The 15,615-nt window shown below is 37.4% G+C and overlaps 1 protein-coding gene across 3 annotated transcripts in view; it reads right to left on the reverse strand.

Moving 5' to 3' along the window:
- CDH13 (cadherin 13) overlaps nucleotides 1–15,615 on the reverse strand; it is a 518,714-nt gene that overhangs the window by 20,137 nt on the left and 482,962 nt on the right. For 2 of the 3 annotated variants that reach the window (XM_075039933.1, XM_075039934.1), the window contains exons 12-13: nucleotides 2,450–2,683; nucleotides 909–1,124 (exon numbers count right to left, since the gene is read on the reverse strand). In XM_075039933.1, coding sequence (XP_074896034.1) covers nucleotides 909–1,124; nucleotides 2,450–2,683 — 450 coding nt within the window. Of the gene's footprint in view, nucleotides 1–885; nucleotides 1,125–2,449; nucleotides 2,684–15,615 lie in introns of those variants that run through there. The other variant, XM_075039932.1, reaches the window with a different exon arrangement.

Here is a 15,615-nt window from a genome sequence, read left to right on the forward strand (position 1 = left end):
GAATGTAAGGCCTTTCACCATGGCTCAAGTATTAATTCACCATACAATGTATTTTACTAACAGAAGATGACGGTAATAATCCTTGAATAACAGATTTACTATCAAAGTTATAGGATACAGCTATTCCTCTCTAACAGATAAGGAACAATAATACTGCATCAAAAAATTTGCTGGAAGCTGTCCCAGGACAAGCCAGGGACACATCTAGGTTAGATGGTGGGATTCCATGGCTTTGAATTCCTACTCTTCAGTCATACTCAGATGGTTTTTTTACTCATTCAAATTAGGAATTTTGTAAGTCTCTCTTAGAAAGCTTTCTCAGAAGCAGCAGAACCTTCCTTTATATATCAGGTCTCTCTGCCCTCCTACCCAGACTTGCAATTTCATTATCAATTCTGGGTGGCTCTAATCCCAGAATCTTGAATAAGTTCCTCACGTTCCAGTTGCTTGTGCACTTTATACAGAGGAATAGATTGAAGCAGACAGTACTCATTTTCATGGTGACCCAGAACAGCTATTGTTACAAGAACACCTTTAATCTCCTGTTTCTGTTTTTGAATTGAATTCAAGTGGGGAGAGATGAAAGAAAGCGTCTCACAAATCTGCTACTACAGCTGGTACTTCTTGGTTTATCATATGCTAGCTCTAATTCTCTTTGATCCTTCTTAAAATTATTGCTTCTATTTCTTAATTTGACAACCAGGCATTTGTTGCTATTTTTTGACTATGGAAAAAACCTCCCCTCCCTCTTTCTTCTAGCTACTTCCTCAGGAAAAAAGAACCCCAAACTTACTGCATTATGATATCAACGTATGAATTTAACTTCTCCCTTGGTAGGTTTTCTTATGCAGCGTACAAACGAGCAGCTAAATAATACTTCATTACTTAGAGTTCAGGAAAAGACTTACAAAATAAACTGAAGAGTGAAAGAAGGATAAGGGTCATGCTGATATGAAGGGCATCAGTTGCACTGCAGTCCATTTTGGATTTCTTGCAGGAACACACTTGTAATTTCAGTTCTGTGTTGTTAGTCAGAGGCGGTTTTCCAGAATCTGTCACTGAGATTGGGATGTTGTAATTGGCCTTTTTCAGGTTTTGAAGCAGGACAACCTGGGCATGAGTATCTGCAAAAGATAAGGTAAGAATTAGCCAAATAGCGGTGGTTTGGAAGGGAAGAGGAATCTGCAAACAATATTAGACGTGCCACAGTTACTCATGGAAATAAGAAAATGAGAACGCTCTAAGGAAAAGATTAAAGAATTGAACTGGAGGTAAGAAAAGGCATTATGGAAATTCTTTCATGGGCTGAGAGCTAATTGCGAACTTATTCCAAACCCCACCAAAAGAAAGACTTTTAAGAGCCCCTTTTATTTAAATACATGACTTGGTCTGCAAATTATTGGCAGAATTTGCTTGTGTAAACTAATATACTAATGAAATGCTAAGACAAGTCATCCACAAAGCAACACAAGAGGGAAGAATATAGCTATTTACCAAAGGAAAAAACCCTTCTTGCAAGGAATACAGAAAAAGCTGCTTAACTGCTTCCCCCGTTTGACTGAGAAGGCAGGGAAGGGAAGTAATGCCCCTTCAAATCCACAGATCTCCTCCACCTGAGCAACAGTGGGTCATAACACCTATTGGTACCCAGGTGAGTGTGCTAACTCTTTTAGGGGGTTTAACAGAGTGGTGGTTTGATGTTTGGAGAACAGCAAAGAAAATGACGACTCCATTTTGTCCTGCAGGCAGCTGCAGGCAGCTACAGGCACCACATCCATCTTTAGCTTTTCTAAGGGGAATATGAAATGAACTGCTAAAAGATTTGATAGTGACAGAGATAAATAATACATGCTAGAAAACAAATAGAAATAATCTACATTAAAAGGAAATGGAGTACTTTGTGCCCACAGTTTGCCATACGAACCTTCTGCAATTGCATAGCATGTGCTTTGTTCCTCTTACCAATAGTGTTTGGTCCCAGTGAATTTGGGTATTTTATTTGTGAAGAGTTCAAATACTTAAAATCAGGAAGTTTTTCAAGTAGGTTGCTAAAGCCCATGCAAAAGTTTCATGCTGTCCTATAGCAAAGCCTTGTGCATCTCATGCAAACAAATTCCATGTCATGAAATATAGTAAACTTTACAGAACTATAAGTCATTAGTAGCTTTTCTTTAATGCAAAGCTAAAAGAAAAAAGTTTGGTCAATGTAATAAGAAGAGGGAAAAAGTTCAGATTTCAGAGAAAATGCAAACAGAATATTAGTATGTCCCACCAGACAGCTGGTCCGAGCAAAACCAGCACAGTGTAAAGCAGCAGCAATGGGTCCATCCTGCAAGAATTTAATGCACAACTGCTCCTGAATTCACATAATGGACAGCCTCGGGGTGAGCGTACTGGGATCTAGAGGCGGGAGGACTCAATGCATAAGAAAAAAAAGTAATAGACTTACCGTTAAGTTTGGTGATTCTCCACAATTTTTCTGGGCCAGATTGCTTACTCAGTTCAAACTTGAATGGGTCTGTGTTGGGATGAAGGTCTTTGTCTGACGCTCCTAGTACCACTACCCTGAGATCTTTTGCATCGTCACAAACTTTGGCCAGTGTTGGATAAAGGGATGGGACATTGTCATTGACATCCTCCAAGGTGATGTGTAAAGTTCCTGTACCTGTAGCGGGAGGGTTACCTATATGAAAAAAACCAAACACATGTTTATTAAATCATACTTCCATAAACACTTGCTCTTATCTGTACATGCACGCTTGCAAGGGGAAATAATTTTTATAGTTCTTACCTCTGTTATATGAAAATTATTCCTTTAAAAAAACTGATGAGTCACTATTGTAAATTCATTGCTGTATTTTCAGAATGCAGCCTGTCTGATTCTATACAGTATGCATGATTATTCTAAGGAAACCTCTGGGAGAGGGATATTTTGAAGTTAAAATGAGATTAGGATATGAATAGATATCTGGAAAAGAATCTGTTCATAAACATATACTGAGAGAAACATAGTAGGAAACATCCCCTAGACAGACAACATGGTATTAAAAGAATCAAGAGCAAGACAAGTAAGAGGAAAAATGACAGCAGAGAGGAATCAATTTGTATAGTGGGTGCCCATAAACAGAACAGGACCAGATCATTCCTTAACAACCCTTAGGGCCACATTTAGTTATGTCAGCAGAAGTGAAACCTGTCAACGGGCAACTCTGGAAAATGAGATACAGAGCCACCCTGTGTTAGCGGTGGAGTTTCAAGCTTTCTCCAATTATTTGCCAGCCTGCCTGAGCCCTGACCTGAAAGAACCAGCTTCAGAGGTGAGGATGTTGTTTATTCACCGTGGTACCGCTACAAGCCTTTGCGCCAAGGCTGTGACTGACAAACCAGCCGTGGCGCGGGAAGTGTTTGTAATGGAGACGTCTGCCCACTGGGAGCCGGACTGAGACTAGCACCTCATTTCACAGAGGTCAGAGAGGAGCTGACAAGTGGTAATAATTTTCAGTCACTACAGATGTGTGCCATGGATGAGCCAGTAACCTACTGCTTTCAGTCTAAAGCTCAATATCTTAGTATAGATCCTTTTGCCATCCCATTTTAACCAATCTCAAAGTTTTCTAAATGCTCGTTACTTCCTTCGTTGCATCGTGTACTTAATAATTTCTCATTTGAAATGCTGTACTTCTGGGTTGTTCGTGTTACTCGTTTTTCTGGTTTAGTACACAAGATCTACGATCTCTGCACTTCCCTTAGCTATAAACCCTTAGCAGGTAGAAAGGATTCAAGAGGTTGCACTTAACCTGTAAAGCACTAGTGCAATGTGTCATGGTAGTTTTAAGTTTAGCACTGAAAGAGGTACACTTTAGCATAATTACCCTGCCTATAGCAGCCCAATAAACTATGGAATTATTGCTACACTGTGAGTGCATCCTAAGGGAGAAGTAAACACCCTGTGGTCTGGATCTGATAAACTACTAACTGTAGCAGAATGCAATTAGTCCTTTCAATAACAAATGTTACTAATGGTGACACTTCATCTGTTTCATGCACACATAAATGCGTAACAAAGGCAGAATTTTATTGGTTCTTTAGCATTCCCCCCCCCCCCCCCCCCCGTCTTGCACTTTGTCATCAGAAGGGTTAGGGTTGAGTTCTTTTTAATGAAAAAGAAATTATTTTTCACTTTTTATTGGACTAATTGAATTTGCAGAAAGACTCCAATACATTTTTTGTTCTTGATATATTATTAAGTAAAGTCATACGGCAGAATGGATGAAAAGACATTCGAGTATTTGAAATATGATCATAAAAGCCAGCCTTTCATGCACTTAATTAAACTGCTGTCTTTAATTTTGAATGCATTATTTCCACACTGGACTGATAATGTCTTATGCACTGCCCTTCTTATCTTTCTCTGAAGTCAGTAATATTAAAATCTGCCTTTTGAAATTAAGAAGCCAACAGCATTATGAATGTACTGTTATTTTGTCAAACGCAGACACGGTTGCATTTTCTCTGCCATGCAAATGTTTCACTCTCTTTGTACGGCTTATGGGCCAGTCAACTATTATGCACAAGCAGAGAGAAAGGAAATCGCTTCTGTCCATTTCAATGACTTATTCTCTGGTTGGTTTATTTATAATGTTTTAAACAAAATCTTTTGGTGATTTATGAAGACCTCCAAAAGAAAAGAAAGCAAATGTCAAGGTCATAAACTGAAGCTTGTTAACACACATGTCATTAAAAAATACATCAAAAAATGAATCAAGGGAAAATGGCCACAACATATCCATTGGAAATATATGACTTTCATAAAGTTGACAATATGATGCCTTTGAAATAATTCAGAATTCTCAGGATCTCCAGACAGCTTTGGTTTTGAAATGAAAGATTTCCATAGCATATTTTAATTCGGAAATAAAACTTCTCTTAATTTGTATTGTAAAACCTTGCAGCTGAAAGCAGAATTAATGCATAAACCAAGACATAAAGGGCTCTGTCCAACAACCCTTGGGAGCAGCTTTTCAAAAGAGCTCCACTCCCATTTTTGTCACTGAACTGGCCATTCCTCTGGAGGCTGAATACTTTAAACCTTTAGGTGCATTTAGAGCCATTTGGGATAGAGATAATTTCAAATTCCTGCTAAGGCTCCCACAAGCAGCATAGCTGTGAATATACTAGGACAAACTTATGAACGAAACAGCAGTACTCACGTGTGTAAAAGCTACTAAAACAGAGACTGAAGGATGGTTAATTTTATGTGGAAAGAAAGTGAAAGCTTGGTGTTGAATCCTGACTTTAATAGGGCAAGACTGAGAACCTTAACAAGTAATCTTCAATGAGACCAAAACGCAAGTAAGATCTTTCAAGTTAGTTAAGGTCTGTGGGACTGGAACTTTGATCAGCAACACTAAAAAAGTACAGGTTCATTTTAGAACATGCTGCAATTGGAAATGTGTGATACACTTATCTGAATTGGATCAGGACTGGTAATGTCTTCGTATCCTGGCGTTGGACTGCATACAAAGCTTCTAATAGCAGTCATCAGTTAGGCAATAGCTACTGCTGTTGTAAGATGCAACAAGTGAAAAATAGACTAACAAAAGTAGTTCTTAGTTCTGAGTTAGAGTGCCATAGAAAGATTAGGATGAGGTCTATTGTCTGGGAACAAGAACCTGTAATGCGAGGGACTGTTACCGGAAGATGTAGATGTTAAATTGGATTTTAGTGCTATCAGCATAAATGACAATGTTGCTACCTTTAGTTAAAAAAAAATACTTCCAAAAGAAATATTATAGAAATAGATATTTTGTATACTTCTGTATACTTGAATTTTAATGAAAAGCCATGCACAATCACATTAGAATTATTAGCATAAAGTCTTAAATTATAAACCCTCTGTAGGAACACACAGCCAAAAAACTTTAAAACTGGCATTCAGTTTTGGTCCAAAAAGTTCCTGTAGGAACAATGATGGGATTTAGACATCTAACTACTCAAATAAGACTGCCAATCAGGTAGTTAGTTTCTTAAAAGATACCAGTTATGCACAATGATGGCCATGGACTAAGATGACATTTCTCTTAAGTATCAAGACTTGCATAAAATGGCATATCTAACAAGCAATCATATGGTTGAATGGCTGATGATGCATTTAATCTGAGCATAATACTTTTATGGACATGAAGAGCCATTTCATGTTCCACTTTCTAGTTTTTCTACAGAAATGTGATGCTGTTGTGTACAGATTTCTAATATGGCTGAGCTGTGCTCCGTGAAATTAAAGACAGTATCTGCACTGCTTTGAAACTGAATTAAGACCTTCCTAATCAGTTCACATTGAAATACCAACAGCTTTCATTTATTTGACACTAGAGCAAAAATACAGGGTTAGGAATCATCACACAGCAGGTGAGATTTTCTGATATGTCTTACACAATAGGCCACCAAACACCCCTAAAAAGTCAGTGAAAGTTGAGAACTTAAGTTTTAGGGGTATCCAAAGAAAAACTCATAATGTGACTGAGGCTTGCCTACACAGCATCCTATTTCTTTGCATGATGTAAACACACCTGCGCTTCTATCTTGTCTTCTTACTGTTTGTTAGCATCATAAAAGACGGACAGAAGGATCCACGCTGCATGAATAAGTCCACAGTCACGTCTCAATGTCTCACCATACCTTGTGCAGGCATATCTACAGAAGCTTTAAAATAGTCAATGCAGATGCTAATAACAATGTAGCCTCAAATTATTAATATGGAAGTTGTTTTATTATGTTTTAACTCAAAGTCTGATTTTCATGGAGCATTTTGAGTTCATATATTTTTTTCACTTAATGCTAAGGAAGCCTTGGGGAATACAACGCTGGCTACACTGGTATCTGGGCTGTGTCAATCTGCTATTTTCACATTCAGTAGTGTTTTTCTCCACTAACTGAGCTCTGTCAACAACAGCAATAGTAGGAGAAACAATTTAGGCACTTCATTGTTGGAATGAAAACAGTTATCATGTTTAGACACTCTATTCTCTTCTAGGAGTACAGCTGAGCATAAGCCTAGTTAAAAGTAGCCATCCATCTACACTAAATTGCCCGTGTGTACTTACAGAAGCTGGTCAGAAACATTGTTCTAAACTGATAGAACATTTTCAAGATAGAAGAGTCATTTAAATGCGTCTCAAAGTGAAAAAAAAAGTCATGAAGATTTAATCCTTTTCTTCCAGCTTTCCCTTTCCAATTTGCAGCAAATCTCAAGAATAAGCTAAGTGACCGTCATTACATTTTCCAAGCATTCAAAAACATATTCAGATCTTAGAAAATGAACAGATTTGGACATTTGGGATTACAGTGAGTTTAGCTTGTCCTTGAAAATGAAGATGCATGTTCCTTAAAGCAGTGGAAAGGCCCTTAAAAACATATCCAAGCAAAACAATTGCTTGAACATTGCTGCTTAAAACATAAAATCATATTCATTGGTCAACACACTGCCCAAGATCAAAAAATTAAACTGATATTGTCCATCCTACCTTGAGCTTTCCGAGTTCTGAAATTTTTAAATCCCTTTTTGGAATAACTGAGGTGTATTTATTTTTTTATTCTTTTAGAATTGGGTACTTAAAATATTTTTATTTAAAGATTCAAAGGATATTATAAACTAAACAAATTGGATATAATAAGAATATTCATTCACGTAAATAAAATTTAATTCAATTTGTGAAAACCAACAGGAAAATCCTCAAGAAATATTTTCCCTTCTAGTTTGATTCTTTTTTTTAGTTCAACACCAAACTTGACTTGTTCTAGAATAGAACAAGTTGCACAAGGGAGAAAAGCATTATCAGACACAAAAAAGTACACTTCCACATGCTGTGTGAAAATGGGCTTTAAATAAATCAGATGTAAGTCAGTTTACTTGTAAATAATATATTTTTTTAGTGGCATGGCTAAGGAACAAAGCATTGATAATCAACTAACAAGAAAAATGCCAGACACGCAAATAGAAAAGTGTTAAGACTGGGAGGCAATGAGACTACGTGTTTTCACTTATATTTAGAAAGTTCACCTAATAGTATCTAAAGCTAAACATAGGAAATCATCTTTATTTAGAGCTCTAATGGTTTTTATCTTGGTCATTACAGCCAAGGAATATTTATGTAAATGCCTTTACATAACAAAATCTAATTAGAAACAAATATGAAAAATGGGCATTTAATTTGAACTGTTATATTTCGGTTGTTTTTTGTTTTTTTTTTGGTTTTTTTTTGTTTGTTTTTAAAGATTGTCAGAGACCTTGGATTCTGGCAATAGTTATCAAATTTCCAAAGAAGAAAAGTCAGCCATTCTAGAGAATCCAGCTGCCACACAGATCTAAGCCACAGTATTGCTGGAAGCCAGAACAGTTTTTAGGAAGAATGGAGCACGAACTGTCCCTTTTCACATGCTCATTATGAATGGTAAAAAGACTTCTGTAGTCATTTCTTCTTATTAAATTAAGCTCCCAGCACCATCAAATTAATACATATTATCTATGCCCTTCTATGCCATGATGCAGAAATTACAAGGCCATTTAATCCCTAGAGCAAGCAACAGGGTGTCCATTGCTATATAGATTCCCTTCTCAAGCTGACAGAGTGAAAATTAATTTCTTCTAAATTTTACTAGAATATTTATGGTTTACCATTTAGCAGCAGTTTTTAATCTACTTCCACTATCACTTACGTAACCCAGAAAGCTCAATTCCAACTTTTTTTCCTCGCTTCTACTTTTTTGCTGGCTAACAAAGTTACACAGATACAAAATGAGTGAGCAATTACAGTAAGAACAATTCTTCTTCATATTTGAGCAGGGAAAAAAAAAGCCTTTGAGAATGTGCATTTCTTAATTTCTGGCACAATTACCCTTCCTCTGAGCCATCATGAATAAAGCCTTATCTCTTAAACTTCTCTAACCTATGGCTGAATCATAGTCATATTAAGGTCAGTTTGGAACTGCAGTGATGACTACAGAATTTCCTTCATTTTATTCCCACGTAACTAACTGCAAAATGTAGGACCACCTAGGATCTCTCCTTGGATATGGATTTTTCACCAATTTCTCTATTTTCAGCTTTGTATTTGCCTGAAAGAGAATACAGCAAGAAAGGAGGAGAATAAAGAATGAAAAGAGCGTTGCAGAAGTTCCCAAATTGTTTGGAGGGAGCTATGCAGCCAGACTCTGCAGTACGTGGTTAGGCTAAGTAACATGTTGTCTCTTTAAATTACTATACTTCAAATATGGACTGTGAGAAATAATGCTTCATGCTTTCTAGCGATACTGCTAGGGAAATCTAAACACAAATATCTGTCTCCTCCCTCATGGTTCTTTTTTTCTCCCTCCATATGCTGTTTTTTGGATCAGAAAGTGTGTGCACACTAGGTGATTCGGCAGCAGGTACCCTCACCGCAGGCATAAATCCCATTCAGACAGGCATATTCTATTACATTTTGTAAGCTGAACTCTATTAATGGTTCAACCAAAGTAAATGGAACCAGTAGCGTGGGAAGATACCCAGATTTGAGTGTGCTGCTCAGAATCTGACATATTTGAAAACTGTTTTCATAAATGCCATATGCTGACATTTTGTATAAAAGAGGTCCCGAGTTTCCCATGAGATGAAATTTCCTATGCATTTTCTGTATGTATTGGCATACAGATATTTTTCAAAATTTAGAAAATAAATAGTCTTAAAAAGTTACAATCCTTCATTCATTCACTCAAATAATATATGCAGATCCTATTTTTGAGTAATTACATTTCAAAAGAGCACAGCTCTTTCAGCGTATCAAATTGCTACTGACATATGCCATCCATCTTAAATACTGTTTTCAGCATTCTAATTTCTTTTTCTAATCATGAGTCTGTGATGACAAATTAAAACAATATTTTGTGTGCAATTCATATTTTACTGAAATTTAAAATGGCAAGAAAAGGATGAGTATTCAATTTATTTTCTCTTCTCAATTAATACAGCAATTAAGATAAGGGGTATAAAACTGGCTTAATTGGGTTGCCATGGCAACTAATTGCTGGATTTCTTCAAAAATAGCATGTTTTAGGTGGAATCAATCTGTGGTAATTTAATTATGTACATCATGAAGCAAGAAGACAGGTTAGATACATGTAAGGAAAAGTTCTAATTGCAAATTGTTACACATCTCTTTGTTACTCCAGTTTTTTCTAGATGTTGTCTGTTACTGTTCATTACGCATAGTACAGAATGATAGTTTTTCTTTTTAATGATTAGGAGTATTGAGACTTGCACAATAAATGAGATTTGGAATTGCTTGGGCGTAGTTCAGCTGGTCCTTGGAAACAAGGAAAAAAGTGAAAATTAGACTTTGTCTCACTTCTTCCTCATTTTGCTTTGCATGTGCAACAGGGAAATTGAAATAGTGCCACTCAGTAAGCTTATTTATCTTTATGCAACTGGCTACAGTCATAGAAGCAATACCCAGGTTGATTTTTTTTTTTTTTTAAATTGGCCAGTGTAGCTCAAGGCAAACACTGAAATCACCCCAATCTAGAATCACACCTTTATATAGTCCTCCATATCTCTTAACCTTTACCTTGCTCAAATACACCTGCTCCATTAAATAGAGGTTACTGCTCCTGATGTTCATTTCCTGCAGCTCAGCCCCCCTTGTCGGACAACCTGCCTGCGACGGTGGATGGCTGCCACGCAAATGCTTATAACGTCGGACACCGGGGAGGGTGATGTCATGTAGGGAGCAAACCACTTTCAGAAAAGAAAACCAGTTGTTTTCACTCGCACAGTATTGCTGTAAGAAACAGTGCTTACTGTGATTTAGAGCATTTAAAGCTACGTCAGTTAAAATTTTGAACCCATAACTCCATCTCTGAGTATCTTTAACATCTGGAAGAGATGCCACCTTTTTAATGACATTTTTCCTCCTCTATGTTTAATGTAGTGGAAGTACTTACAGTCCTAATTTTTGTCTCGGTAGTTCCCTGGTGATGAGAAGAGCAGGGGAGGAAGGTGACACACTTACACTAGATGAGAGTATCTGTCTCAGCGAGAGAACATTGCTACCTGGCTTTGTGTGGGTGGTACTCCGCCAGGGTGGCATGAGAAAAGTGAAGTCAATAACTGCTTTTAACCAAATCAGCAAGACTGGGTATTAGTATTTCATCACTTGTCACCAGGAGCTGACAAACTTGAACAGCATAGGTGGTTTTTCCATGTATCAGCCAAACAAAGGTAACCAAAGTTTTTCTTCTCGAGATAGAAAAAGTTATGCAATGGGGACATTAACTAGGGTATCATGCCCCTCCGCAATGACATGAGTGATTATTGCATAACTAAGGTAAATTTGGATATATTTTATTATTCATCTCTCCTAAAGGAAAGGGAGAAACCAATTTTAGCTTTTTTAGATTTCACACATTTTCCAGATACTCTTTAGCTTCACCTCAAAAATATTCATGTTTTTCTCCTCCCTTACTTCTTCTAAATTATGACTCAAACTCTCAGAATACAGGGGAAAAAAGACCCTTCCTGGAGAGTTTTTAGCATGACTGACCTTATGAGAAAAACATACAGGTATTCTGCTTTACAGTAGTCATCCCAAATACTCCAGTGTATAGTAGAATCTGTAGGATGACACTACAACATGGTCATGCAGCAAATTTGAAAGGTCTATTCCAAGCAGATTTCTCAAACTCAAATGATTTCTTGTCTGTATTTAACATATGTGTGTTTTACAGATATATTCCAAATAATTGCACTGTATGCTGTTGATATGCATTGGTTTTAGTAATTAGAATGCTAAATTCAGGAAATAAAATGATCACGATTATTGGCACTTTTGTTATTTGAATGAAACCTCTGATGTTCCCCAAGTTTGCATACACCAGACTTTGTCCCATTATGAGCTCATTCTCTGATTAAACACAGTTCATGTCACTTTAACGTGTTAACTCTGCTTTATGGTATTTCCTACCAGTGTTTAATTCCTTCTTTAATAGACCGTGGACTCTATGTCCACACAAGTCTTTAATAAAAAGTTTTCAAATTCTAAAGACACTGTCTTGACGTTTACTGAAATCAAAAGTACAGAGACAATTAGGATATTCATTCAAAAAAGTCCTTTTAAAAGTGAAATTTCCCCTAATAGAAGGTCAAACTTTATAAATTTAATACTGTGTCCACCAAATTTGCTCTTACACATTGTTTCAATTCTATTTGGGAAGGTACAGGAGCTGTTTAGATTAGAAATAACATAATTCATACTTAACTACCTTCCTCTGCAGTTAATTTGATAATGCTGAAAAAATAATATCATAAAGTTCAAAAAGGATATCATAAACTAAATTGTTTCCTGAAGTGGAATGACTCCATTTTCTATGGTCCATTCACGGTTACTATCCTACTGGTAAAGAACAGTTTTGTGATTTACTGAAAAAAGATAAAGATGTGATGGATTTATATAAAGAACTACCAAGCATGAAGCTCCTGGTTTTCCTTCTGACAGAAATTTTCAACATTTTACAAATAAGAAAAATGCCCTGGCACTTGTCCCCAGCACTGAAGCGTAATAACAAGAAGCCAGTGCCTGCTGAATCCAATGACAGATTCTCTATTGACATCAGTGAAAGCGTATGAAAAAAGCATCACCGCGAGTTTTGTTTTCAGCTGTCTCCGCTCTCCACCCAAGAGAGCACATGAACCTAAGGTCATTTTAAAAAGAAGTGATCGTGGAATATGATGGGACAACAGTAGCTTTTCTGTAATTACATAAATTCTATATGCTATGAATACTAATAGAAGATATGATTGTTTACGGGTTTAGTGTATGTCTAAGGTCCTTTAGCAAGGTCTAAGGTCCAACTTTTTATTTGATTTGAGAACCTCACCTTATTATAAATACTGATAAAAATCAGCGCACAACTCACATACACCCTTCCACAGTAAGCATCATGTTTGCAATCCCTTATACTGACAATTAACAATGTTAACACTGCTGAAACTCCTGCTGGTGCTGTCAGAAACTGAACTTGGGGGAAGATGGGTTAGGTGGTGTTGACGTGGCCCCACAGACGCACAGACCTCTAACTGAGCTGGCCTGTCTAGGAAGCCTCGCAAGCACCGGTGTGGTGCTGGGCCTGGACTGAGGTGCTCTGCGCTATGGCTGGAGCTGTGCTGGGTACCAATTCACACTGCTCTACTGTGCAGTGGACATTACCTGAGCTCTTCCCTGTTCCTCGGTTAAGAAAAGGAAAGTGTATGGCAGCTCTGACTTCCTCAGCACATGTGCCAACACATCTCAGATTTGACTTAGAGATAAGATGATAGGCCAAAGGAAATAACAACCTACACTGAATGCTTGAAAAAGTATCTCTGATTAAGTATGGGGTTTTTTTCCCCTCTCCGTTTTCAGCCCAAGTCTGTTAGCCCAAGCAAATGACTTGCTCTATCAGAAATGCCTCTGAATTTTCAATTTACCAGCCTATCTCATTTGGCAATTCTTAATCCTGCCTTTGGCTGCCCTCTCATGAAGAAGTCCTAACCATATTCACTGGTATTAGATTGGCTACACTTATTAACCTGAAGAAAGAGATTTGCAGTTTGTGGACCGTGCTGTTTTAATAAGAATGCCCTGATTTTCTTTCCTTTTTAAGTAAACAGAACCTTCTTTTAAAGTCTTGAAAGAATTCTGCATTCATTTCATACTATTCCACTGAATCTGCTTGTCACCTAACATCATATTTGTTTTCAAGATGGACATTAGCTATGATGGCTAGAAAAATGAAGTGGGTTTCACAGCCTTGCTAGTTAGCATTATCAGTGGCCTGGAAATAAGTTGGGGAACCACTTCCAGGGATATTATCAGTCCCAGTCCTAACTGCAAGGGACAAGGCAGACCCCCAAACCTACCTGTTGAAATCAGTTCTAAAACTTCCTTGGCTGCTTTAGCCACAGGGTCTAGACTGAGACTTCAGACTGGCAGCACCTATGTGCAAAGATAGCTTTTTCCCCTCTGTGGATGGAAGCAATAAAACCGCAGGTGAACTGAAGCTTGCCTGTCTTCTGGCAGGCCTGCCCGAAGCGAAGCGATGCTCTCCAGCAGAGCCCGGCACCGCTCTCCTGGCCAGGCGCGACCAGAGGCGAGTACCGGCATGCGACCGAGGTTGAGGCTGGGGCTCCAGAGGAGCTCCTAGTCCTCTCCACTCCCACAAATTCCACTCAAACATATTTATATAGAGCAGCAGATAATTTTTCCAGTTACCAACCTGCCTCTAAGTTTAATGTGTTTCACAAGCTGTTTGGTAATTAATCCAGGGGTGATACAGACCACAAGGTTAATATCGGCTATTTAAGTTCCGCTATTTATTGCCACTTCCACATGTGGCTGAGCTACATACAGTGAAGTAGTACAATACTCCTGAATGATCATTATTAACACCTTAGCATGACAGTACTAAATGCACACATGTGGTTTCTAATTACTTCATTCAAAGAAGTCAATAATGTTGGAGTAGATTAGCTCCCATGCTAACAGTACTGCAGAATTACAAATAAACACAGTAACAGCCACTTGCATTAGATGCTCAGTACCTCAACTGAACAGGATTCCTTTTCTCTAACCCACATTAAATATCTTCTTTTGCTCTGCTGTTCAGCACACAGATGCCTTTCCCTTGTTTTTCCAGAATGGAAAAAAATCTGGGAGTTAAGAGGGGTCACCTAGGAGTGAGATTCTTGGCTTAGAATAGATGAGCAACGCGTGTTACTGCCCTAAGTACAACGTAAAGGTATACCCCCAAATCCACTTTCGTTCAGACTGGTTTCCACAGCTGGAAACATTCAGCTTCTTGTTCCATCTATTCTCTTTGAGGATATTTGACTCTACCTCTAAAACATATGCAACTTTATCCTTTTGATAATCCCTCAATAATATTATCCTGACTTTTTACTTTCATTGTAAGATGACATTTCCCAGTGTACCACATTTTAGGATGCATTTAAAAAAATCTTTATCCAATAGCAAATAAAAGACAGAAACAAGTTTAGTGCTACATTTTCCCATGGAAATTTCCTGAGAAAAATACATATATGAATATATAAGTAAATCATCATCTCAGCAGAATTTTTTTTCTTCTATACTTAAGGCAATATTTTCTTTTTCTGTCAGGCCCTGCAAATGTTCCCTGAGTCATGTGGTTACAAAAATGTAGAATTACCCTTCTAAAAAGAACATTTTACAATTCATCACCAGGACTAAACCAGCTGCAGCTATGAAAAAGTGTTAGCATATTAGCTGTTATATTACAGACAAATCTTTTATTTATTTTGTGCCTTTAGCTCTGGAGATTTGGAATGTTCAGGATTTTCTCTTTCTTTCTCTGCTCCAAAGTCACTCACTGAATTTTCACTAGACAGTTTAATTTTGATTATATTTGACAGAAGGAACTTTCATCCACACACTATGTAAAAAATATTGCATTTTAACAAGGGGGTTTACTTATGTTTTTATTGCCATTGTTTTGAATAGGATAGAATTCAGCATATCAGGGATGAGTTGTTATTAGTATTTAGGTGTCTTAGGCTTACTAACTGCT

This window comes from Buteo buteo, chromosome 11, assembly GCF_964188355.1.
Source record: "Buteo buteo chromosome 11, bButBut1.hap1.1, whole genome shotgun sequence".
NCBI lineage: Eukaryota > Metazoa > Chordata > Aves > Accipitriformes > Accipitridae > Buteo > Buteo buteo.